Source organism: Thunnus maccoyii, chromosome 13 (genome assembly GCF_910596095.1).
Source record: "Thunnus maccoyii chromosome 13, fThuMac1.1, whole genome shotgun sequence".
In the NCBI taxonomy this organism is placed as follows: Eukaryota; Metazoa; Chordata; class Actinopteri; order Scombriformes; family Scombridae; genus Thunnus; species Thunnus maccoyii.
Window position 1 is genome coordinate 32182104 of NC_056545.1, and position 24267 is coordinate 32206370.

Sequence of the window (24267 nt, forward strand, 5' to 3'; positions counted from 1 at the left end):
CATCATTGTGCCATCTGTGGGATTTAGCGAGCTAACACGTCAGGAAAAAATGGGAAACAGCATTGTGGCATGACTGAAAAATATGAATTGAGTCTTGGAATTTCTGAATCGATTCTGAATTGGCAGAGATAGAATCATGATTCTTATGTGAATCAATTTTTTTGCGCACCCCTATTATTAATTTATAGGTGACATTGTGGGTGTATGTGATGTGCTATTGTGTGTAGCTTTGTATTTTGTATAATGTGTCCTGTGTGTTTTTTGCTTTGTACTGTCTGTTATTCTGCTGTTATATGTTTCAATTGTAAGGGACTGCAGATGAAAATTAGCTTTAAGCTAAATTTGGTGCAGTACATCACATGTTAACATTTATGTTTAACACTGTATATGGTCCCAATAAATACAATACAACAATTATGTGTTTCAGTTTAAGCTGGAGGGGCTCCAGGGTGACAGTAAAAACAATGAGGGACACTCAGACAGCCTATTTGGACCTGCTCCTCATAGAACAAGACTACTGCAGGTGAGTGTGTGTGTGGAAAAGTCACATTTTTGGTAGTTGTTTTGTTAACTTGAATACGTGACAGTTGTTTCATATATGAAATGTGTGATGTAAAATATTACACGTGTGAAGTAGAATGTATCTGGCATCAAACACCACCTGCTTGATACTGTGATATTTTTTATAGTCTTCATCCTTTGAGGTAACTGTACATAGAGCACTACTTTTACTGTGGAATCTGCTTTATTTATGGATTGCAGTGATTATTTAATGTGCACTTGAAGAAGTGTCAAACAAATTGGGTTCTGAATCTGAAGACTGGATCTCTGGTTTGGTGAATAATTTTGACACCTGAGATACTGTATTTTCCCAGTGACCTAGTAGTGCAGAGATGTGCAAACCCTCATCTCAGATATTACTGGGTTGTTTCAATTTGTTGTTCAGCTAATTGTATCCTTACTAACTCACCTAAAAATACTCATCAAACCTCTTTAGTGATGCCCGATAGAAACTGACGAGGTTTAAGAACTTACCAACATGTTTTCAGTCACATCTCCTTCTAAACTTGACAAATTCCAGTTTTTTTATGTGTGATCTATCACATGCTATCACATTGATAGGTCTATAGCAAAGCTGTTAGAATTCCTTTTTGCAAATAAAGTTACTTTGTCACAACACCCAAGGACCCCAAGGGCTGTGGATTTGATAGTTTAATAGTTTAATTAGTTGCTGGCCACATGTGAGCATAAAGGCCAACACACATAGGCAGAGACACAGTGCAGTGCTCTCTCTCTCCCTCACTCAGTTGTTAGACAATCAGTCTAAAAGTGCATTCACAAACAAAAATTGTACAAACGCAGATCCATTACGGTTAAGTAACTGTGTTGATCCATTTATCAGAGTTTAGCAATGCAGCGTAGCTCCATGCAGGCCTTATCCAACATGACAAAGCTGCGACCACCGGCACACGTCACCACACACTTTAGAGAGCCTGAATTTTGCAATTAAGACCATAATGACTCGGAGCAAAAAGATAATTGACTTAGTATTTCTAGAAAACACTTTTTGAATGGGAGTCAGTTGGAGCCAGGGATTTTTTTGGAGCCAGCATCTAGCGACCATTGGTGGCACTTTAAGGTACTTCTGAATTGGCTTCAATCTCAAGCTGCTGCTTGTTTTAAACAAATATTTATGATTTTAATCTATATATTTGCTGGATTATATTCTAATATGTAAAATATTTTTTCATCACTGTAAAATCCATTCTCAGTGTATGTGCAGTGGATTCTTCAAGTTTCTACATCACACTTGTGTAAGTTGCATACTGGATCATAATTGGCTCCAAAACAGTTGTGATGTCATGAGAGAGAGGGACTTTTACATGCTCTGTAGTAACCTGGGGTCTCAATTATAACCTTTGTGTACGCACAAAAAGGGGCTTGAAAAAGGTGTGCGCCACTTCCTATGCAAAAGTTGTGATCTATAAAAACAAACTTGACAGGAGAATGTGTGCAACTGTACACAAACTCTGACCCATGCGTATGAACATTTTGGAGACAGGAGAAATTGACGATGCAGATGGTGAGGTGGTGAATTGAAGCGGGATTGTATAATAATCCTCTCACACATATTCCATAAGCACCTCTCAATTTGAAAAGACACAAGTCACCTCAAATCTTCAATCAAAATCCACTCAACATTTCATTAGCACTCTTACCCGGAGTGCAGAGGAGAGGGTCAGTTGTGGAGCGCGCAGCATAGTCTTTCCAATGGCAAAATGGACATAAGTTTTTCATACCACGTTAGAATATTATGGGGCTCTTTGTCCGGCCATTTTTGTAGTATTATGAGATGTGCAGCATACAAATTGATTCTAAGAGTATTCCTGTACTTGAGTTTATAATTAGAGTCTAACCCCTATACAAAATGATGTGGATTTAGAGGTATATCTATCTCAAATATTTTCTTAATCTTGTTTTGGACTGATCGCCAAAAAACTGCAATTTTAGGGCATGACCACATAAGATGACTAAATGTACCACAGCTATTTTTACATTTCAAACATAATGGGGAGCACTTAGACTCATATTTACATTGAATAGCTGGGGTTACATGTAGTCTGTGAATTATCTTATATTGGGTCTCATAGGATTTGTTAGAGCATGTCATTTTCTTTGCATTCATTAAAATGTTTTGCCACATCACATCATCAAGACGGGACCCAAAATTTTCCCACCAGTATGTTTTACTATTAATAGTATGGCTGTTAACATACATTTGATCATAAATATAACTTATGTTTCATGCACATACCATTCATATATTGGTATGGATTGGATGTAACTCCTAAATTGTAAATAATGAAAAAAATGTGCTTAAGGAAGCTTGAATTCAGCCCTGAGTTATAAGAAGGATTTAAGAGTTCCTTCTAAAAAGAAATCTTGTATTTTAGAAATACCAGCATCCCTCCATATTTTGAAACCCACATCTGAACAAGACTGCAAAAATTGGGATTACATACAGTAGGTGGCAAAACAGAGTATTGATTAATTATCCCAAAGTGCCTGTGTATTTGATTTTGATTTTGTTTTGAGAGTAATTCTAATAATAGTTTTTCTTTATCCCCTGTAGTGAAACTGGATCATTTATAAATGGCATATCTGAAAGAACAGGCTCATACCCAGTAGTTTCCAAAACAAGAAATGTAGACTTATGATAATTTTCTATCCATTCTGTGATGTATCTAATTTTGGAAGCCCAGTGATGGTACATTATATTAGGAAGTGCTAATCCTCCTTTGTCCACAGGTAACTGCAATTTCTCCAACTTCATTCTGGGGTGCGGATACTTCAACACAAATTTACAAATCATACTATGTAGTGATTTAAAAAACTTAAGTGGGATATGATAAGGCAACATCTGCATTGGATATACCTCAATATTGAATAGCCATGGTAAAAATATATCTTTATAATGGCAACCCATCCAAGTATTGAAAAGGGCCCCATCTTTGAAGATATCTTCTAATTTCTTTCACCACTGGGTATAGATTCATTTTTATGATTGATATTATCCAAAATAAAAGAAACAAAAATGCCTAGATACCTGAACCCATTAGGAGACAACGGAAAATGAATAAGTCCCAATAAAACAAAGCATCGTAAATTTCCACGTGGTAATGCCATGGATTTAAAATAATTAATCTTATATCCAGAAAATACCCCAAACTCATTAATTATCTTGATGATAGCTAGGACTGAGGACATAGGATTACTCAGAAATAAAATAACATCATCAGCATACAGAGAAATCTTATGTATTTTTTGAGTGTGTGTGTGTGTGTGTGTGTGTGTTTATGCACTGTACATCCAGCCAGCTGTTCCATCCGCAGCTGCTGCAGCTGATGGCAGTGAGTCTGTCTGATGACCTCAAGAAGACCAGCCTGGTCTTTGAGCCAGTCAGCATCGGCACGCTGCACAACCTGCTGCACAACAAGGTAACAAAAACCCATGGAGGATTTTAAAGTGTATTCATTCTATACTGGTGTTGGTGCACGGCACACAACGCAGTGTCACACCAACAAACTGCCATTTTGAGGTTATTACCTTGACTGTGCTGTTTTGGTCTGCTGGTGACTCGCTGTGTGCCACAGTGGGAGGAGAGGCCCAGTAGAGAGTAGCAGAGCACTCTGCAGTCTTGGTGCCAAGAATGAGTGTGTCTTGCACCGCCCGCCTGGTAAGAGCAGGCCAAAAACTCAATGTACCCATGTTCCGTAGTATTTTGGTCACTCTATTTGGTGAAGGCGCACCCATATAAACCTCTGAAACCCTTTATTCATGTTTTGCTTGTATGTCCACTATCATTTGACGTCCTTTAATCTGTTGACACATGATCATACAGAAAAAATAAAGTTTTATTCTGGTTATTCCGTTAATGCCTACAAAAAAGATTAACTACAACAACTAGCAACTAGGAGTAGAAGTTTTGCCTGTGACAGTCGAGTCTAACTGATTTAAACCTTAAAAATAATTTCAGTCATAAAATGACATTTAAAAGTAATTTCATTTTAATTTTTTAATTTTATTTTTTTTTATGCAGGGGAAACATGTTGATTACTGGGTCATCAGTGTGTCCAGAAAAGTGAATTCAGCTTAGAAAGAATCATCATCTGCTCTTTGCAGCATATTGTGGCTGCTGTAACTATAATTAGCTGTGATTGTCACAGCCTCCAACATGCCCACCTATAGTGTATGATTATGTATTCTTTGAGATCCTGCTCCATATCCAAATGCACCACAGTTGCGCCCTGCCAGCCTGGCCAAAAACATAAGTGTTTGGTATCAGCAAGGAGGGATGTTTTCTGTGATTTGGTGATTTTGCTCTGGGGAGTTAGAGTGGGTCTGCTGAATGAAACTGAGTGAAGTGGAGCCTGCAGAGGAAGCACTGGGACTGTGAGGGTGAAATAGTTCACGGAGGAGCTGCCGTGTTATGCTGCGCAGATAGGAAACACCATGGCTGACAGGATGTACCACTCTATTTGAAAAAAAACTTCTCCTTTTTTTGGTTTATAATGGCAGTTGACAACCAGCGTATTAGGTGCATTACCGCCACCTTTGGCTTTGGAGTGTGGACCAGAGGTTAAATCCGACCCATTATTCTAGTCTGTCTAATAAACTCAAAGAAAACGCTACTGCTTGACCCACTTGGCAGGTTCATTAAAGTTTTAATGCTGAGCTCTTGAACTCCAAGTTCTTCCTTCATATATTGTCTTTCTTGATCATCCTTAGAACAATCTATGATCGCATGCGTAATAGTCTCCTCAGCCTGGTAGAAAAAAATATGTGCATAACTGTATCAGCATCAAAAGTATGTCTTAGTATTTCTTATATTTATATATACTTATATTTATCAAGGAGAAGGAAAACTGTAGCTTTCCTTCTGCTTCACAGACTTGAGAGAAGTGACAGAAACAAACTAGAAAAACTATATTAAGACATTTAGTATGTAAAGACAAGCCAATAACAAATGAAATGCATCATTACATATTCATTTCATGTGAACTGTAAATAAATATTGGCATTTATACACATTTACAAGTGAATTTTAGTCTTCAGAGATTTGAGTCAGTCTGGAAAAAATAGACGTGGCATATAAAGATAGTGGAGTGATCATCCTTGCCTAGGACATTGAGGGTCCAGCATTGAACACACACAACCTTGCCTCAAGTATTGAGATGAAAGTAGGATATTTAACCATATTTGGTGAAACATGCATTTGCTTCTGAGGCAAGAAAATTGACAGTTTTAATAGTCATTTTGGGGTTGCCTCGTACTATAAGATGGGCAATTTATTATTTGCCTCTGAATGCTAAAACAGTTAATTTTTCAATGGTTAAATGAAAGGAAGGTTGTGTAAGTTGCATTGTACTGCTGTCCTTTCAAACTATGGATAGTAAACAATATTGTAGCTTGTGAATGTGTGTGTGCTTTCCTCTGCCTGTCCCTGCAGCATGCAGAGTTCCCAGTGCTGCAGGACAGATGGCTGCTGTCAGTTGTGTTGCAGGTTTGTGAGGGTCTGCAGTACCTCCACAGAGGAGACCTGGTGATGAGGGCCCTGTCTTCCCACAGCGTAGTCCTCACAAAGCTCGCTGTAGCCAAACTAACTGGTCTAGGCTTCATGATCCCCAGGTAGGCAAGCCAAGGCCTAACAAGGCTCAGTGCATCCTCATTGAGGGAGGTAAAAGTTAAACTGCCCTCATCTGAGTATAAAAAGTGTTAATAAACCAAAAATGTACTCACTTAAAAAGAGTCTCAAACCAGACTGTGCATGTCCATGAGTTCACACCCAGGCAGGTCTGGTTTTTCATGAAGATTGTTCACCCTGTTAAAACTCCATCAGAAATCCCAGCAGAGTCCTAAAAGAGGGTTTCATCAACACTTCAAACATTACAGTTTGAACATTGAAGCAATTATTTCAAACACTCAATCTTATTTTCAAATGTTTACAAGTTTAACATTTTACTTTCAACCTTACAAATCATAGTTTTAATGTTAGGATTTCTGACAGTAATCTCACCAGACACATTAGCCAGTGTACATTTAACTCAAAGTTACCCTGTTAGAGTTCTCTTGTAAACATACAGTTCTGTTTACATTCTGTGTTTCTCAGCAAAACACATTGTGTGTATTTTTGAGGCCTAACAAACTGGCCAAATGCATTTCAAGCAGGTTTACTCAGACTGTAGCCTGAAAGTATTCGTTGTTTATGCAAAGATGATTTCGTAGTTCCATAACCAATAAGAAAGTCATCAGCTGACTCATTTATTATTATATTATTATTAGATATGCTTTGAATTTTCAGATTATTGGACACTGTGTGAATGGTAAAATATTATTTCCTATGTGCAGTATGTGATGCTCGAGATTACATATTTACAAAAGTGCCAGGTACCCAATGGTCCCCGGCACTGAAAGTGCAAGGACCTATTGTTTTTGTGGAGATGATTATTATTAGGGCCCGAGCATGAAAGTGCCAGGGGCCCAACGGTCCCTGGCACTGAAAGTGCAAGGAACCTGTTGTTTTTGAAGGGATTAATATTATTAATATTCTAGTATGCCGTTGCATTTTGGAGGGGCTTAGGATGCTCAGAAACTCACGAAAATTGGCATGCATGTCAGAACTTGTGAAAATTGCAAAGTTCTGTGGTGATTGGACTCAAGTGTGCGAAGTGGGAGCCATAGCACCCCCAAACGCAAGGCGATTTTGGAACAAAGTTTCTTTGATGTGCATGAAATTCAGTGGGTTCATTGCTCTCATCATTCTCAACATTTTTGAGGTAGGGGTGCTCGAAAACTCACAAAACTTTGCACAGGCAAAAGAAGTAGCAGAACTTGGTATCTGATATGGGTCTTGGGTTTGGGTGCGGCAAAATGGCTCAAGGGCCACCCCTGGAAAATTTCAAAGTCAAATCCCCCACCTTTAAATTTGACGTAGATGTATGATATTTGGTAGGCAGATGTACCATCTCCAGACTTAAAAAAAGCCTTATGGAGCCATACCCTAAGTCCAACAGGAATTCAGACATTTTGAATCAACTTTGCATTTTTTTGCAAAGTGAAACCATTGACAGGTGTTGTATTTTAATGAACTCCTCCTAGAGATTTAACCTGAGTGACTTCAAATTTGGTAGATTAAACTAAATTAATCTAAACAACTTTGTGCTGCTAAATTGTGAAGTTTCTTTAGTTTTCATGGAAAGCCCTTGGTGTAGCGTGGTGGACAATTTTGCCCAAAACATGTTTGGGGCATTAAACAGGAAGTTGTTGTAACTCAGCTTTCCATTGTCCAATCTGCCTCAAATTTCTCATGCTTGATGAGAATCCAGGCCTGAACATATGCACATGTAAATATTGAGTCATAGTCATGGTGCCACCTACTGGCAACAGGAAGTTGGCCTTATGTGACAAACATCATCTGATTTACTTGAAATTTATATGGTGTGGTGTACATGTGCTAAATAGCAACATCACGTCTAATTAGTGGGTGTTCTCTAGCACCACATAGTGGACACAGGAAGTAATAATTCTCTCCTACATGCAATGTCCAATATTCATGTCATTTGCCCTCTGGTAAATGTATTGTTGCATTAATATTTCACTTATGCAGTATTGCTTACATGCAACAGGAATGGAGGCCTAAATGACACATAGTTCATCAAATGTATACACATTTTACCCATTCACACAGCGTCCGATAATCCTGACAGTTCAGAGCCATGTCAACCAACCTCCAGGATCGATATCACGGCTGCACTCCCTCTGACGCATGCAAGGTGCAAGGGCCCACTCATTGCTGCTTGCATAGATGCTCGAAAACTCACAAAAATTGGCACACGTGTCAGAATTGACGAAAATTGCAACACTCGAAATGTGTGACCAGTGACCGTGCTGGGCACACATTTGGTGGCACTTTGCAATAGCGCCACCAAATGCAGGGCCATGTTAGGATAAAGTTGGATGTTCATGAAATTCGGTTGGATTATTGCTGTCATCATCAAATACTCCCCAGTCTAGGTGTGCAAAGCTAGTAGAGACATATCCAAATAGATTGATGGCTGTAATTGCAGCAAAAGGTGGCTCTACAAAGTATTAAATCAGGAACCTGATAACTTTTCCCGCTCTGTTATTCTAGTTTTTCATTTTTTATCAATTTTCAGAACTGTGGCCTTTCTTCATTTGTTTGGTGTTGTAGGGCCAAATTTGTAAATAAAACTGGAAAAGATCTTTTTTTTAAATTTCAGGCTGTATGACAAATAAAGTAACTATTTCAAAGGGTATGATGATTTTCTATAAGCACTGTATTGTAAGTAAGAGTCAGTCAATTCTGGAAGCCAAAGGCTCTGCATAAATCAGTGTGTGACATCTATGGGAGAGTTACATTATGACACGTAGTTGTTTAATGTCTCTGCCAAAGAGACAGAGGCTGTTTGTTTTCAGTACTGAAGGCCCAACACCTTAACTTAATGTTGATACATGAGATAGATGATAACCATCTGCTATTTAAGATACAATCCATCAATGGAGATTTAACCTACAGCTAAAATGAAAGAGAATCTAAATGTGCCTTTTGTTGTTTTACCATATAGTTGTTGGTCTGCAGTCAATGTGTAATTGTTAGACAAGGCACTGTAAACAGAAATACATTATTTACTGGGGAGATGAAATTAGATGGTATGGATGGGATCTTTTCTCCACACTCCACCATTTATGTGGATGCTGTAATGATTTATTCATTAAACACATAGCTTTAATTAGTTAAGTTCACATACAGGTAAAATACAGTTTAAATGTGTCCCTTTTACATCTACAGGTACCCTGGTTATAATCATATTTCATGTGTGTATGTCCAGCAGTGAAAGCCCACATGTCAAACCCTCCATGCACATAGCCCTGCCCCCAAGCCTTTACAGATGGGCTGCTCCAGAGGTCGTTAAACAGCAACCCTGCACAAAGAAGGCAGACATCTACAGTCTGTGTGCTCTGATCCAGGAACTCTACACAGGTAGCTCTCACATACTATCATTACTCATTCTTCTCAAACATTGTATGTCAGGGAATATGTTTTAGGCTTTCCTATTGTTTTGAGGATTTCACAGCCACAGTAGTTTAATCATTTGATGAACAGAATTCAGTTTTGTTCGTTACGTAGTGTTTTTTGTTTTCCCTTTTTCTGACAAACAAAATTGGCCTAATGGACTTTGACTGGAACCAGAAAATAAAGATGAATACATAAATGAACGTCAGGAAAGCGCTGATGATATTTCAAACATGCAATAGTTAACATGTATTTGTTTACAAAGTTGTGATTTGAGATTTTTTGTAGCTTGAGTAGGTGACAGTTTCTTCAAATGGAATATTGCCAGAATCCAACATTTTATACTTTCCTTCAGACAGTGAACCGTGGGGCACAGTGGACCTGGACTTGATCAAACAGGTGATGGATGCAGGCCAGGCCCTGGCAGTGGACAGCATCATTCCACAGCCTTACTATGATGTTGTCCTGGAAGGCCTGCAGCCACACCCACAGGACCGCACATGCAGCCTGCAGAGCCTGTGTTACACACTACAACAGGACATAAAGGTGCATCTCACTCTCTACGCTCCAGTCCCTGAAGGGTCATTGGTTTAGGTTGAAAATTTCAATAGCATGGTGGACAGACAGGAAGTGGAAGTGAAGTGTAAAAATGTCAAAATAAAAGCCAAGAGGATAGAATGGCCATTCTATTAAGAATGTAACACCCAACATTACACAAGCACAGCATAATGTATGGTATATTATTTAGTGTGTTAGTTTGTTTAGTTAGTGTGAATTAATAGCCTAATTAATTACATATGTGGAAACAGCCTGTGTCATCCTTCCCAAACAGTGTTATCTAAAGTGACAAGCAAAGGTTCTCACATGTTAGCAAATTGTTGTTATTAACCATTTCACATACAGATGTCACTCATTTCAATGCCACGGTGGCAGTGACAGGGGTGAAATAATTTATCCAGGAGTAGTTGCAGTGTGCACCAGCAACCACCAGGTGGCACATGTGAACAGTCCAGATGCAGTGTCTGTCTGTCTCTCTGTATAATAGTCATTACAAACCATCCATGATACAGAGAAACGCTATGAAACTGTTTGGGAATCAGTCACAGCACTGTTATATTTTCTGCAGGGCCTCTACAGTATACTAACACATTACACAGTCTTAGTTTCATAAAGGACATTTGTATCATGATATTTAAATCAACCATCCATTAACGAAGTTTAGACGTCAATGTATGAAACATGGAAATTTGCCCACCCCAATATTTTTAACTGACTGGACGTCAGATTCCCACAGAAGCTGAAAAAAAGCTGCTTTGTTCTTCTCAATATTAAGAGTTAAACTGACTCAAAAACACACTGGATGTGTATCACAGAAAACCTGCTGCGTCTCATTTCTGTTCATGTTCAGCAACAGTGAAAAGCCAGTCTCATGGCAATTCATGAAATAATCATTAAATTTAATCTATCTTTTCATGTACATGGACACGATTTTTCAATTTTTTCGTGACACTCAGCACAACATTCAAACTAATGTATTTCAATTAGAAGTAGGTTTCGTGCCTGCAGCACGTTCCTTTTCTGTCAGTCGGAACTCAGGAGCACAGAGGCTGTATTGTTTTTTTCTCATTTGTTATTCATATTTAACTATAATCGATCAATTTTTATTTATATAGCACCAAATCACATCAAAAGTCATCTCAGGGCACTTTTCACATAGAGCCGGTGTAGACCGTACTCTTTAATTTACAGAGACCCAACAATTCCCCCATGAGCAAGCACTTGGTGACAGCGGCAAGGAAAAACTCCCCTTTAACAGGTGGAAACCTCAAGCAGAATCTGGCTGTTGGTGGGCGGCCATCTGCTTTGACTGGTTGGTCAGAATAACAACAATCATAATAATAACAATAACAGCAGCAATAGCTGGGGAAGGACACCAACAGGACCGCGAACGCTCGGCCTGCATCCTGGGGTTTCCTGCGAGATGAAAAAGCACAAAAAACCACTACATCACATTTCTCATGAGATATTATCCTCGTTTTTATTTCATATTTTAATTTTACCAGTCTGGTGTGCAGACCAGACAGGATGTGCTGCATATGAGTACTTTCCTCACTGTCGATTTTAATATCTTTAACATTGCTCAACACAAAACACGAAGATGTCCTTGATAACTCAACAATAGGGGTGCACAATACAGGAAATCTCACGATTTGATTCGATTCCACTTCTTGGGATCATGATTTGATTCACAGTCGATTTGTGATTTGCAGTCGTGGCGAAACATCAAAACTGAACGCCACGCCATGGCCATGCGCTTCAACGATAGCTAAATCTTTTAATAACTTTTGATCACAAACTAGTCTGCCCGCCACCTATACAATATTACACTAAGACCTGTCATGTTTGTGCAAAGTGAGTTTGCTGTTTGTGAGTTTTCAAGCATGTCTAGCCCCTAAAAAACAGCTTCGTATTTTGTGGCGAACAATGTAGATGAACAAGGTCTTACACTTTGGCTGACCAAATTTTATGTGTTTCTAACCTGCTAGGAGTAGTTAGCGAAAAAGTGGCGCTTAAGACTTCCTGTTGCCAGTAGGTGGCGCTATGACTCAGTATGAGCCTGTACTTGCCTTCAGATTGGGACCCTTATCAAGCATGGGAAATATGGAAAAGATCTGATCATGTAGAGTCAAGTTATACCACTTTGTTTGTTAATGGCAAAACATTGAAATTCGCCACGCCACCACAGCAAAGGTGTCCAGTGAAAACTCACCATTTTCACAATATGGAATCATCATAGACTTAAGGCTTTTCTGACTAAATTTCAGATGGATCTGTTCATCCTGCTTGGTACAGCTCATAAAAGTACAGAACATGTACCTCCCCGTCACCAGTAGGTGGTGCTATGAGTATGTCTCAATATTGACACATAGATGTATTCAGGATGGGACCCTCATGAAGCATGAGAAATTTGGGGCAGATTGGACAATGGACTTCCAGTTTTATGGCGAAACATCGAAATTCGCCACATTGCAACGGCAATGGCGTTCAGTGAAAACTCATGATTTTAATAACTTTTGATCACAACCTAGTCTAGATGACATACAAATTTTGAAGTCAATCTGATGAAATCTGTAGGAGGAGTTTGTTAAAATACAAAGCAAGCAAATCGCCAAAAATGGTCGCTTAATTGAAAATGGGCGACTTCCTGCTGGGTTTACGGTTTTGCTCCAAGAGACTTTTTTGTGTGTCTGGGCATGATACATGTGCGTACCGATTTCTGTGCATGTCGGTGAAACATGCTGCGGGGGATACAGTTTGGGGGGCGCTGTTGAGCCATTTTGCCATGCTCATGTTCAGGACCTATAAAATATCAAATTTTTCACCAATTCTGATGTATGTGCAAAGTTTAACAACTTTTCGTGCACATTTAGGCTCTCAAAAATGCGTTTGTTTTGAAAGAATAATAGTTCCTTCAGATCCAACAGGGCCTTTGCACTGTCAGTGCTTGGACCCTAATAATGTTCTTTTATGGCTGCTAAAAGTTCTCTTATCTTGCCACTAGGTGCCAGCCAGTTAGGCTTAAGGACCAACTTAAGAGAGGCAAGGTTTTCTCCCATTTAAAATCTTTATCTGGGGACATTTTTTTTTCAAGAAACCCATATCAAACATATGGAACAAGGGAGGTTTAAATGTAGTTGGATATCACAGGTATATCAGTCAACCTTTTCTTCTGAGGCCAGAGGTGTAGCCATATTAGTCCGCTGAAATGTCCCATGTGAACATATCTGAACCATTTCTGACCTGAATGGTTGTTATCTTATAGTAACAGGCCACATTTTGTCATGACATGTAACTTTGCTAAACATACATGCACCCAACGACGACCCTGTAATTTTTAGGAAAGTTTTTAACCTGATCCCAGATTCATCAACCACTCATTTAATTGCAGGAGGAGACTACAATGCTGTATTAGATTGTGTTATTTATAGGCTTTCCACTCATCCTACTGCTCCTTTTAAGTCTACCATTGCCCTAAACAATCTAATTGGATCTATGAATCTTATCGATATCTGGAGGCTGCAGCCTCTGACTGATAGAGATTACTATTTCTTTTCATACATCCATCAATCATACACAAGAATTGACTATTTCCTAACAGATACCAAATTGACCTCTACTAAATACCACAACATTTTAATTTCTGATCACAGCCCTGTTGAACTAAAAATTGACTTTGGTAGAGCAAAGCCCACGTTTGACTTTTAATTCAACCCATTATTACTTAATGACACGCAGTTCTGACAACAAATAGCCAACTTGATAACAGACTATCTGTCCCACTCTGTGGGAAGCATTCAAGGCTGTTATGCATGGACATTTTGTAGCCTATGAGACCAAACTGAAAAAAGACATACAGAAAGAAATATCAGAAATCACTGCTCAGCTCTCAGCGCTCGAAAGTGACTACAGAACGACTGCCTCGCCTGCTAAACTGAATTAAATATTTAAACTGAAATTCAAACACAATTCTATTCTGTCCAGCCAGGTGAATATGATGCCACTCAAAGTAAAAGAAAAACACTTCAAACTGGCCAGATAAACTACTGGTGTGTCAGCTTAAAAGCAGACAGGCTAACAGAGCAATTCATAAAATTAGAACTAGACCTAAAACTGGAACCTTCCATAGACCCAAAAGAAATTAATGAATCTTTCTGTAAATTCTTTGAGGACCTTTATACATCTAAGACCACTGCTGATACCGTGCAAATCTCTGATTTCCTTCGTGCCCTCCATCTCCCAAAACTGAGCTCCTCAGCACGAACAGACTTAAATGTTAACATGAAGGAGTTTGGCTTGGGCAGTAATTTTGCTTCCTGGGTTGAAATGCTGTATGCCTACCCAAAGGTCTCAGTTATTAACAACTATAATAAATCACTCACTTTCTTATAACAATGCTCCTGCCAACAGGGTTGCCCTCTGTGCCCTTTATCATTCACAATTGCTATGGAGCCCCTTGCTATTAGTATAAAAAATCATCCCATCGCCCCGTTAATCTTAGGTAAAGTTAGAGTTAGAGTTATTATCCCAAATAGATTTATAAACTGAACTACCTGAGTATGATAGAGAATCTGAAATCCAACACTGAAACCTGGAGACTGTTACCTCTGTCTATGATAGGTTTTGTTAATGCAATTAAAATGGTGACACTCCCCAGGCTCCTTCACCTCTTTGAGAATTTACTTATATTTATTCCCAAAGCTTTCTTCAGATTATTAGATTCTATTATCCTTCATTTCGTTGGGGGATTCAAAGCACATTGGATCTCTAAAAAACATAAAACCAAGCCCAAAGCCTAGGGAGACCTCAGCCTGCCTAACTTGTGATACTATTATTGGGCTGCTAATGCTAGTGCATTGATAGTGTTTTGGTAAGACGCATATCCATATTCGCATTTCTTCCATTACCCTCAGATTAGAGATTTCTCAAATGTATATGCACAAATATATCAGACTTTGAGTCAGTTCTAGCCCCCATCGAACTGTGTACGCTCATGAAGCAGGCCCCAGATTCAAAGAGACTCATCTCTCAATTTGTTGATCTTTTCATAGCACATAGCCCGGTTTCCACACAATATTTAAAGGAGGCCTGGGAAAAAGACCTTGCCGTGACTATCGGTGATGAAGGTTGGGAAACTTAAAGCCACCCACAGCTGCTCTAGAAATTCCAGACACTAACTTATTCAATTTAAAGTAATTCATAGACTGCATTACTCCCGCACCAAACTAAACTCTTTTTACCCTTCAGTCTCTCCAATTTGCCCAAAATGTAAATTAGCAGAGGGCACTTTGGGTCACCTGTGATATTATATTGGACCCATGCACTGCCATCCTGGGCGATGCCTGACACCTATGAACTAACCCACCTGCAACAAAAGACAATACAATAGGGTGCAGTCATCGCAAAAAGGAACATTTTAATCTTGTGTGATGTGCCTTCCTTTAAGACCTGGCTAGCAGAAGTCGCCAACCTATTAAACATGAAGAGGATGTGTATATATGGTGTGTACACACTCTGTATACTTGTTTCTCTCACTGTCAATGTACCATATTGTAGACACACATTTAGTGGCTGGTGCCATTTGTTTTGTTTTGTCAGTCGTATTGTCATGTATCCTCTAAGAGCATATGTTTTTCTTTTTTTTGTTTTTGTTTTTTTTTTGTTTCTCCTCTTTTTCTTTTTCTGTCTTTGTTTCTCCATTTGGGTGGGGGGATGTTTGTGTTTGTATTTTTAATAAATTTGAGAACTTATAAATAAAATATTTTTTAAAAAGGCGTTTATAGCCTGTGATTAAAAAATGTGATGTTGCTCATTTAATTTTATATTTCCAAGAATATGTGCCTGAGCATCTTTCTTAAAAAAAAATAGCCTTCCTCAATTAATATTGAGCCATGGCATCCAGTAAAGCGCTCCAATGTTGTGTGTGTGTGTGTGTGTGTGTGTATGTGTGTGTGTAAATGGGAGGAAGACGGGGTTATAAATCTGGACTTTACATTTCACATCCCTCATTTAGTCCCTGCACTTCTCACTTTAATATATTTCATCAAACTGGACATTAGATTGATAATTGCACTCAACCTGTACTGTTAATTTAATTATTTATTAATTATTTATGTTTAATTGTTGTTCTTATCACCTTCATATATTTCATACACTATGTTTCTTTGTCCATAGTGCAGTCCATATTTCCTTTGTACAGTCAATATTTCATTTCAACTTTTATATCTGATTTCAAAACTACTATTCCATTCTGTAAATAGATTTTAAAATTTCAATTTAATTTTAATACTAATTTATTTCATTATGACTATTAAACACCCCTCCCCCAGAAATGTTTGACTTTATTAAATACCAGCAGAGGTCCGCCTGCAGCAGAAACGTCACATTGAGAGAGAAACTGTGCACATTTACACACGAGACACAGCAGCTTAACTTCACTGGATAATTATCTGGATCTAGCGTTAATTAATGTTTTGTGTTCTTCTACACATCCAAAAGATCACACACTGGGTCCAGGTTCATACAGCCGTCCTGCTGATAAATCCTGAGCTCCATCAGAGCTGTTCAGAAGCTAAAAGTTTAATTCTGTTTCCTCTGTCCTGTCAAGTTGATAACTACAGTTTTCAGTAGTTGGGCTTTCGGGGACAATTCTAACCGGCATGTGTCAACTGGGCCTCTTTTCCAGCCACCTGGAGGCTGCAGCTCCCCCAGCACCCCTACTTTCCGCAGCTCCCGCATCAGGCTGACTAGGAGAAAGCTCTGTACCACCAGGGAGTTTTGGAGTCAGTTTAACTCTTAATATTAAGGAGAACAAATCAGCTTTCTTGCAGCTTCTGGGGGAATCTGATGTCCAGTCAATTAAAAATATTGGGGTGGACAAATTTCCATGTTTCATATATGGAGGTCTAAACTGTGTTGATGGATGGTTGGTTTAAATGTCATGACACAAATGTCCTTTATGAAACTAAGACTGTGTAACGTGTTAGTATGCTGTAGAGGCCTGGCAGAAAATATAATAGTGCTGTGACTAAAGAACAGCTGTAACAGTTTAGAAAAAACACATGACTTCCATTTTTGGTTTCAAACACAAAAACATATTGGCTGACTGTACGCAGACCTGTTCATTCTTCAATCCAAAAAGAAAGAAAGATAAAAGGAATTTTTGATTGTTTTTTTGCGATTGGATTCTGACACCAAAAACGGAAAACTGTTTTTTGGTCTGTTTTTTTGAAACAAATAACAGATTTACTGTTTTTTTGTTTTTGAATTACAAATGAATTATGGATTATTCGATGATACCTGGACAGTATACACACTCACATTGTGGAGACTTGCCTCCCTTTTGTGGACAAAAAGCAAGTCCCCATCATGTAAATCATAAAATTTTAGAGTGAAGACTTTGGTTAAGCTTAAGCTTGGTTAAGATTAGTTATTAAACGAGTAAACATTACTTTGTTACATTGTTGGGGCAATATACTTGCTGTTATTAGTCTTGACATGCTCATTGATGTGTTTTTAATTGTTGTTTTTGGACAACAACAGAGATGTATCCCATAATGTAAAGGAATGATATATCAGGCTTTGGATATAATTGTATGAAGGATCAGTTCATTGTTGGTTTGGCTCTGCACATGAGATTGAAAAATATAGAAAATCGCCAGCCTTATCCTTTAAAGCTAAAAGAGCCTGCACAGTTTTTGTACACTGTGTAGTGTGCAAACATATATCTTAACACAGTCACAAGATGAGTTTTCCTTGAATTTTGCAGGACACAGTACATTTTCCGTCCTGCACTATGATCCAGAGAAATGCCTGGGAATTAACCTTTACATCATACACTTATTTGTACGTGTGTGCAGCAGAGCTTCTCCCTGGATGGACAGCTGTGTCGTGGGATGTGTGCTTACCCAGAACTGGGGCCTTGGTTCCAGACTATAACACAGCATGCCGATGGGGATGAACCAGTGCATAGTGGTAATGAGTACAACACACAAACATAAAGGATTCCTATGTATACTGAGAGAGCTAAAGATTAAAGAACTGTGTAATTACACAACAAATGTTTTGGATATATTGCATGTGCTTCAGGAACATCATTTATCACCTGACATCCTCTATGAATAAATGAAGGAGACAGTCTTCTTAATTTACTTTTGGAAAATGTCAGGGCAGTCGTAGTCAAGGTAGCTCCATCATATACAGGAGCAGATATAGTAGTGGACAAACAAGTCCACCTGGACAAACTGCTGCACATAGGAGCAAAGCCAGGGCTGGGGAGAGAAAGAAGTGAATGTGCGGAGGGAGAATGTTTGCTCCACCAAGTGTACCCTTACATACACATGCTTGGTGGGTTTGACTCAGGTGGTGTTGACGAGGAACCGGAGCAGGACAGTGAGATATTGGAGGAGCTGGATGACCTGTCCAAAATCACAATGGAGCAGCAGATCAGCACCATTGAGGTTAACCTCAAAGTGTCCCAGGAGCTGCTGCAGCAGGCGAATAGGAGCCTAGACACACTGGAAAGACACCTCCAGCTGGACCACAGAGGGGAGGATCAACTGAACTCAGTTACAGGGCTTAGAGACGCTCCTCCCTGTATCCATGCCTCCTCCTCTCGTGCCTTCTCTCTCTCCATGTCCTCCACAAATCTTTCTGGATTTAGTACTGCTATTGGACCTCCTTCAAAGCAATACAGTCGCTTACTGCACAGGGGACATCATTGGACAAAGAACCTGGAGGCCCAGCTTTTGAGCAGAGATTGTGAACTCTTGAGCCAGGAAGAAGTGGCTTTGTGGCTGAGTCACTACCCAGCTGAACTGCGATATAAGCAGGACCGGTTGCTGGAACTTTCTTCAGCTTGCTACATGACAGACAGCCATTCAGAGGAAGCTATCCACAGCATAGAGGAGCTGAGCCAGTACAGATCAGCTCTGGACTACAGCCTTTTCAACATCCTCTCTGAGGAGAAGCTGCAGGTATATGGGAGCTGTGATGGGTTTACTCAATAAGACTGTTACAAATGTTTCTTGATACTGAGTTCAGTTTTTGTAACTCTTCACACACCACAACAGCAGTCTGTGAGGATCAAACTGTGGAGAATTTTTGTTGCTTTGACACAAAATACTGTTTTGTTTTGTTTTGGCACTCAAACTCAAACACTGGCAAACCTCTGTGGATTTATAGCCCATTTTGCATGCTATACTTCACATACTCTTTTCAAAACTGTTCAAATTGAAGCAACATGACACAAAATTAAATGACACAGCTATTTGCTACAGTATGCTACATCTACATCTACTTTTACATACATTTTTGCTCAAAATGAGGACTGTAGATTTTGTCCCTCATCACATGGTAAGTGCATTTGGACGAGATCTTAAAGGACCAGTGTGTAGGATTTAGTGGCATCTAGCAGTGAGGTTGCAAATTGCAACCAACTGAATACCCTTCCCCCTCCCCCTCCCCTTCCAAGAACCATAGACATCACCCATTGGTTTGTGGACTCCCGTTTTGAAGCCTCAGGTTTGTATTTTGACCATCGCTATCTTGGATTTTTAGAGCCAGAAGTGAACATATTTGGATGAGAGGGTGGAGGTGACTGAAACGCTAGCTTCTAGCTTTGTTAGCACAGTGAATTTACAGTCTGTAAATAATGGTAATTTTTGCTAATTGCTAATTTTTGCTAGAGAAAAACAACATTTTGTTTTAAACCATTAAAACAAAATGTATTTACCAGAACTGAACATCTGACTCCTGAGAGGGTCTTTTAGTATAACCAAATGCTGAACAAACTTTTTTAGGTGACCAAAATGTTACAATTAACTTTCATGAACTGAAAACACACTGAAATAGTGATGGCTATGGCTACGCCTATACTCTGTGAATCTGGGGTTATGCCATGGTTACGTTACCTAACCAATGTTGTTGTTGTGGTAGCAACATGCCTGTGACAGCACCCACATCCTTAATTATGCATAACTTTATATAACTTAACTTTAGCATAACGTAATAAAATTTAAACAGGTGGATTATATGTGTGAGTGAAAATCATTGGTAGCCCATTGATACTAATGATCGTGCAGCGGTGTTCATAATTTTGCAGTGGCAGTGCACCACTACAGATTGAATATAGGGTAAACACTGCACAAAATTCTACACACTGGACCTTTAAAGCTACGTATTGTGAAATTAAAGGGTCAATACAAAAAGGTCCAATGATCGCAGAGTAAAGATGTGATATGTCTCCTCCAGACATCCAGTTCACAAGATGTCACAGTGGAGGTGTGCAGGCCAGTAGCCAGTGGAGGTCCACTGTTGGATACTCACAACACCAGTAAGACATTGATATTTCCTGTCACCATTCAAGGGTGGAATTATGAGGAAAATGTTTGCTAACTGGTCTCAATGCTTAACTGAAGTCAGTTCCTCTGTTTGTTTTTCTCTCCAGAGTATGAAAGCTCTTCAAACAACTGTGAGGGAACGGACACTGATCCTGGTGTAAGTGGAGGACAGGCACAGTATACACCCAACACTATCATGTAAGGAGACAGACATGGACCTGCTGTATGTGCTTCATATTGTTAAGTGTATTGAAACACCTGTGACTTTGGACTTTAAGACTCTTTGTGGTCGAAAATGTTTTTTCAGTTACTTTCCATGGGCATTAGACTTTGACTAATCAGAATTATCTTTATTGGCCAAGCATGTTTATGCATGTAAGGAATTTGACTCTGGCTTACAATCTTCATAAAGATAAGGATATAGAGATATATAAGGAATGTCTATATATGTGTGAAACTGCTTCTGTGAACTGTAAATAGTGCAAAGAAGTGCTGAGATAAATATTATATGATAAAAAAGTGACATTACTTGATATACATATGTGCTGGTTATGTAGGCTTACAGTATATATAATATAATATAATATAATATAATATAATATAATATAATATAATATAATATAATATAATATAATATAATATAATATAATATAATATAGGTGTGTGCAGGGTTTGTCTCTGGAAGTAAGTCTCTGTTATCCCTTCCCTCTGCTGAAGGAAATCAGTACTATTGTTTCTTCTCCCCACTGAATTTGTCAGTCTAATACTGTAACTCTGTCATTTGGGGTCAGGCAGGCACTGAGTACATACTTTTAGCATGAGTTTAGCTTACTTTGTCTTTTGGCCTATCCAAATATTCAAAATACACAGGCATCAGAGAGGAGGATGATCATAATCTTGCCACTTTTAAATACTGTATATGTATGTAAGTATGTATGTATGTAAAGAGGCAATCCTCCATTTTGCTTTAGTTAGTTTTCTCTTACACCTGGCTCACAGGTGTGTCTCACTGTCAATGCCTCATTTATTTCTTAGTCTAGATGCTTCTTTGCATCTTATTGCCCTCCAATTATTTTAGTAACCATTCATACTCTGATATAGGACTGTAGATTACAAGGAGATACCTGCCTTTTTTCAATCTAAACTTTGTTTGGCTAACAAGATTGCAAACAACCCACTCCGTAGGGGCGGCTGTGGCTCAGGAGGTAAAGCAAGTCGCCAGATTTTGTACAGTATAGAAAAACATGTTGAACTGTAACAGGACTACCACACTCACAGAAAAACAGTTCAATGTTTTTCTATAAACTGCTAATATTTGTACATCCCACAATGCCTCAGTCCCATCCTCCTCTCCTTTCAAGGTTTCAAAGGGCTATTCTTCACTTTTTCCCCTTTCTGCTATGTGAGGAGCAGAAAGAGGAAATACTGCAACTGCAGTATGTGCACAGATTTTGGATAAACTTTTAGACTTTTTCTTTTATATGTTGAGTTAGTGTGGCTGTGAAAGCATGTTGTGGTGTTCTCAACAGAGTAACTGGAGAACAAGCAGGGTTGATGGATGGAGTGTGAGGCTTGAGGCATCTTCACTGGATATTCATAGATTCTGCAACTCTCAATGAGGGAAGAGTAGAGTGGAACATATTAGACAAAATATGATTGACTGAGTCTTTTGGATAAGATCAGATTTTCCAGTCAATGTATTTACATGTTGTGACTACTGTATTTTTTATGTGGTCCAATTCAGAGTAATATTTTACTCACAATCTTTGTGTTTGTGCAGGACTCAGTCAGACATGGCTCTGCTGTCTGAACTCTCCAGCATCACATGCTCTCCAGCTCAGCCTCCAGAGAAACCCCACAGTATCAGTGGACTGGCCCTACCCTGTAACAGTACCCCACATAGCACAGGTAAAACCACACACTGAACACACTGGAAACATGCACTTAAAGCTTTCATGAAAAATAATTAGGGCTATGGTTTGACTGCTAATATTTTTTGACCTGCTGATAATAATAGGTGGATACTGTATATCAATCAAATCTCTATAAAATTTAAATCAACATAAGGAATGCAAGGCTATGCCAAATTGATGCTAGTATCATGAAAAATACTTAACAGATGGACAACAATGAAACTTTCCCTGTCACTCATGTTGTGTTTTGACTTACAGATGTACACCAGCCCCTGATGACAGGTTTTATTGAGGCCAAACTCCCAGACTCCCTTGCCTGCAGCTACCTATGTTCAGTTCATCTCAGGACTGTGAGTTTCATCATGCCAATAGAAAACACAGTAAAGGTTCCCCTCATGCACTCATTCAATTCACAAGTGGGTATTTCATTAGATGACTCTGGACTGACCCAAATCATTCTGTAGGAGTATTAATACTTTAATAATGAATTACCTTGTTGTTAGGGCACCACCTCCTTTTTGGTTAGGATTTGTTAGTGCCAGGAGGGAGCACTAACCCTTGTAACGGGACAGAGTGCACAGTAAACTCTGCAGCCACACATTTCTCTGTTCTGTATTTCTCTGTTTTGTGTCTTCAGGTTGTGCTAGCCCATTGTTGCTAACTTTGGAGGTTTTGAGGTAATTTTCCAGCATTTGGGGAAACAACAGATGTGACTTTTTAGCATTTATTAACTGACACACTGTAGTCTGTACTGTACATTTACTGCCAGACTGACAACTACTGACCTTTTCCTCTGCCCCGCTCGCATCCACTGTCACTTCTCTGCCCCTCGCTCTTTCCCACTTGCTACGCAAACATACTCCTTAAGGGAGCCACGCTACCAATAGTTTCCCAGGCAACGACAAAGGTTGACTCACGTACTGGAACAGCGCTGCACAGAGACTCCCAAACACTATCGATCAAATATTAAAAAAAAATTTTTTGGGCCTGGCGGGGGTCCTCGTTGTGTCATTATGGAGAAACACAGATTCAGTAAATGTTCAGTATGTTCAGTAAACATTGAGTACAGTTAGACCAAGCAGTCTCCATTTGGTTGGGCGAGTTTAAAGTTGTGAAAACAATGGGGGTTTTTTGAATACACCCCAGTTTTCACTGGTAATTTGTTAGTCTGTCCCTCCCGCCGCAGGAAATAATGGATTACTCCTGGAAAGCTATTGATGTAGCACTTTTCTCCTTATGAAAATAACACAGAGATTATTCGACCAATGAGAATTTAGTCAGACGAGAGCATATCGACCAACTAATCGACCAGTCGACCAGCAGACTGCAGCCCTACTTGTTGCAATAAAAGATTAAATATGGATATATTTGGTTGAAAAACAAATACAAGAGATGTCTAAGGAGTTTTCTTGAGTTCTTGGAGGCCAGCTCAAAGAGGAATCTCTTTGAGGCTGTTTTTATAAGTTGGAATAAAACGGGAGGAGTGCTGGTTCTAAAGGGTTTCGCGCTGAATTATTGATGAATATTCAATTTCTTTGTTCTAGGGGCTTTAGGTGTGGCTGGTGCTTTGTAGCCTGCGTCTCCTGAAGTAAGGGAATTTGGGGAAATCTAATTCTGAGTTTTTACATGCATCTTTCACTCCAGCTACCATATTCCATAATATACAGTCCAGACAGTAAATATTTAGACAGTTACACATTTTTTGTTCTTAAGACTCTTTCATTCAATACGAAATATAGTATAATAATATAGTAATGTTGAGTAGGTTTACATCAATATGGAAAGAACTGTGTGGGAGATACACTTAAGTCCTGTTAACACATAGTGCCCAAAGTGTAGAGGTTCAAAAGCAATTGGACAG

The 24267-nt window shown here is 39.0% G+C and overlaps 1 protein-coding gene across 8 annotated transcripts in view; it reads left to right on the forward strand.

Annotated features, from left to right (window-relative positions):
• LOC121909836 overlaps positions 1-24267 on the forward strand; it is a 57754-nt gene that overhangs the window by 21181 nt on the left and 12306 nt on the right. For 6 of the 8 annotated variants that reach the window (XM_042430594.1, XM_042430588.1, XM_042430589.1 and 3 more), the window contains 11 exons: positions 428-523; positions 3875-3998; positions 6011-6189; positions 9411-9562; positions 9951-10141; positions 18013-18127; positions 18515-19128; positions 20405-20486; positions 20601-20691; positions 22274-22401; positions 22665-22756. In XM_042430594.1, the coding sequence (XP_042286528.1) occupies positions 428-523; positions 3875-3998; positions 6011-6189; positions 9411-9562; positions 9951-10141; positions 18013-18127; positions 18515-19128; positions 20405-20486; positions 20601-20691; positions 22274-22401; positions 22665-22756 (1864 nt within the window). The remainder of the gene's footprint in view (positions 1-427; positions 524-3874; positions 3999-6010; positions 6190-9410; positions 9563-9950; positions 10142-18012; positions 18128-18514; positions 19129-20404; positions 20487-20600; positions 20692-22273; positions 22402-22664; positions 22757-24267) is intronic. The other 2 variants (XM_042430591.1, XM_042430590.1) reach the window with 2 other exon arrangements.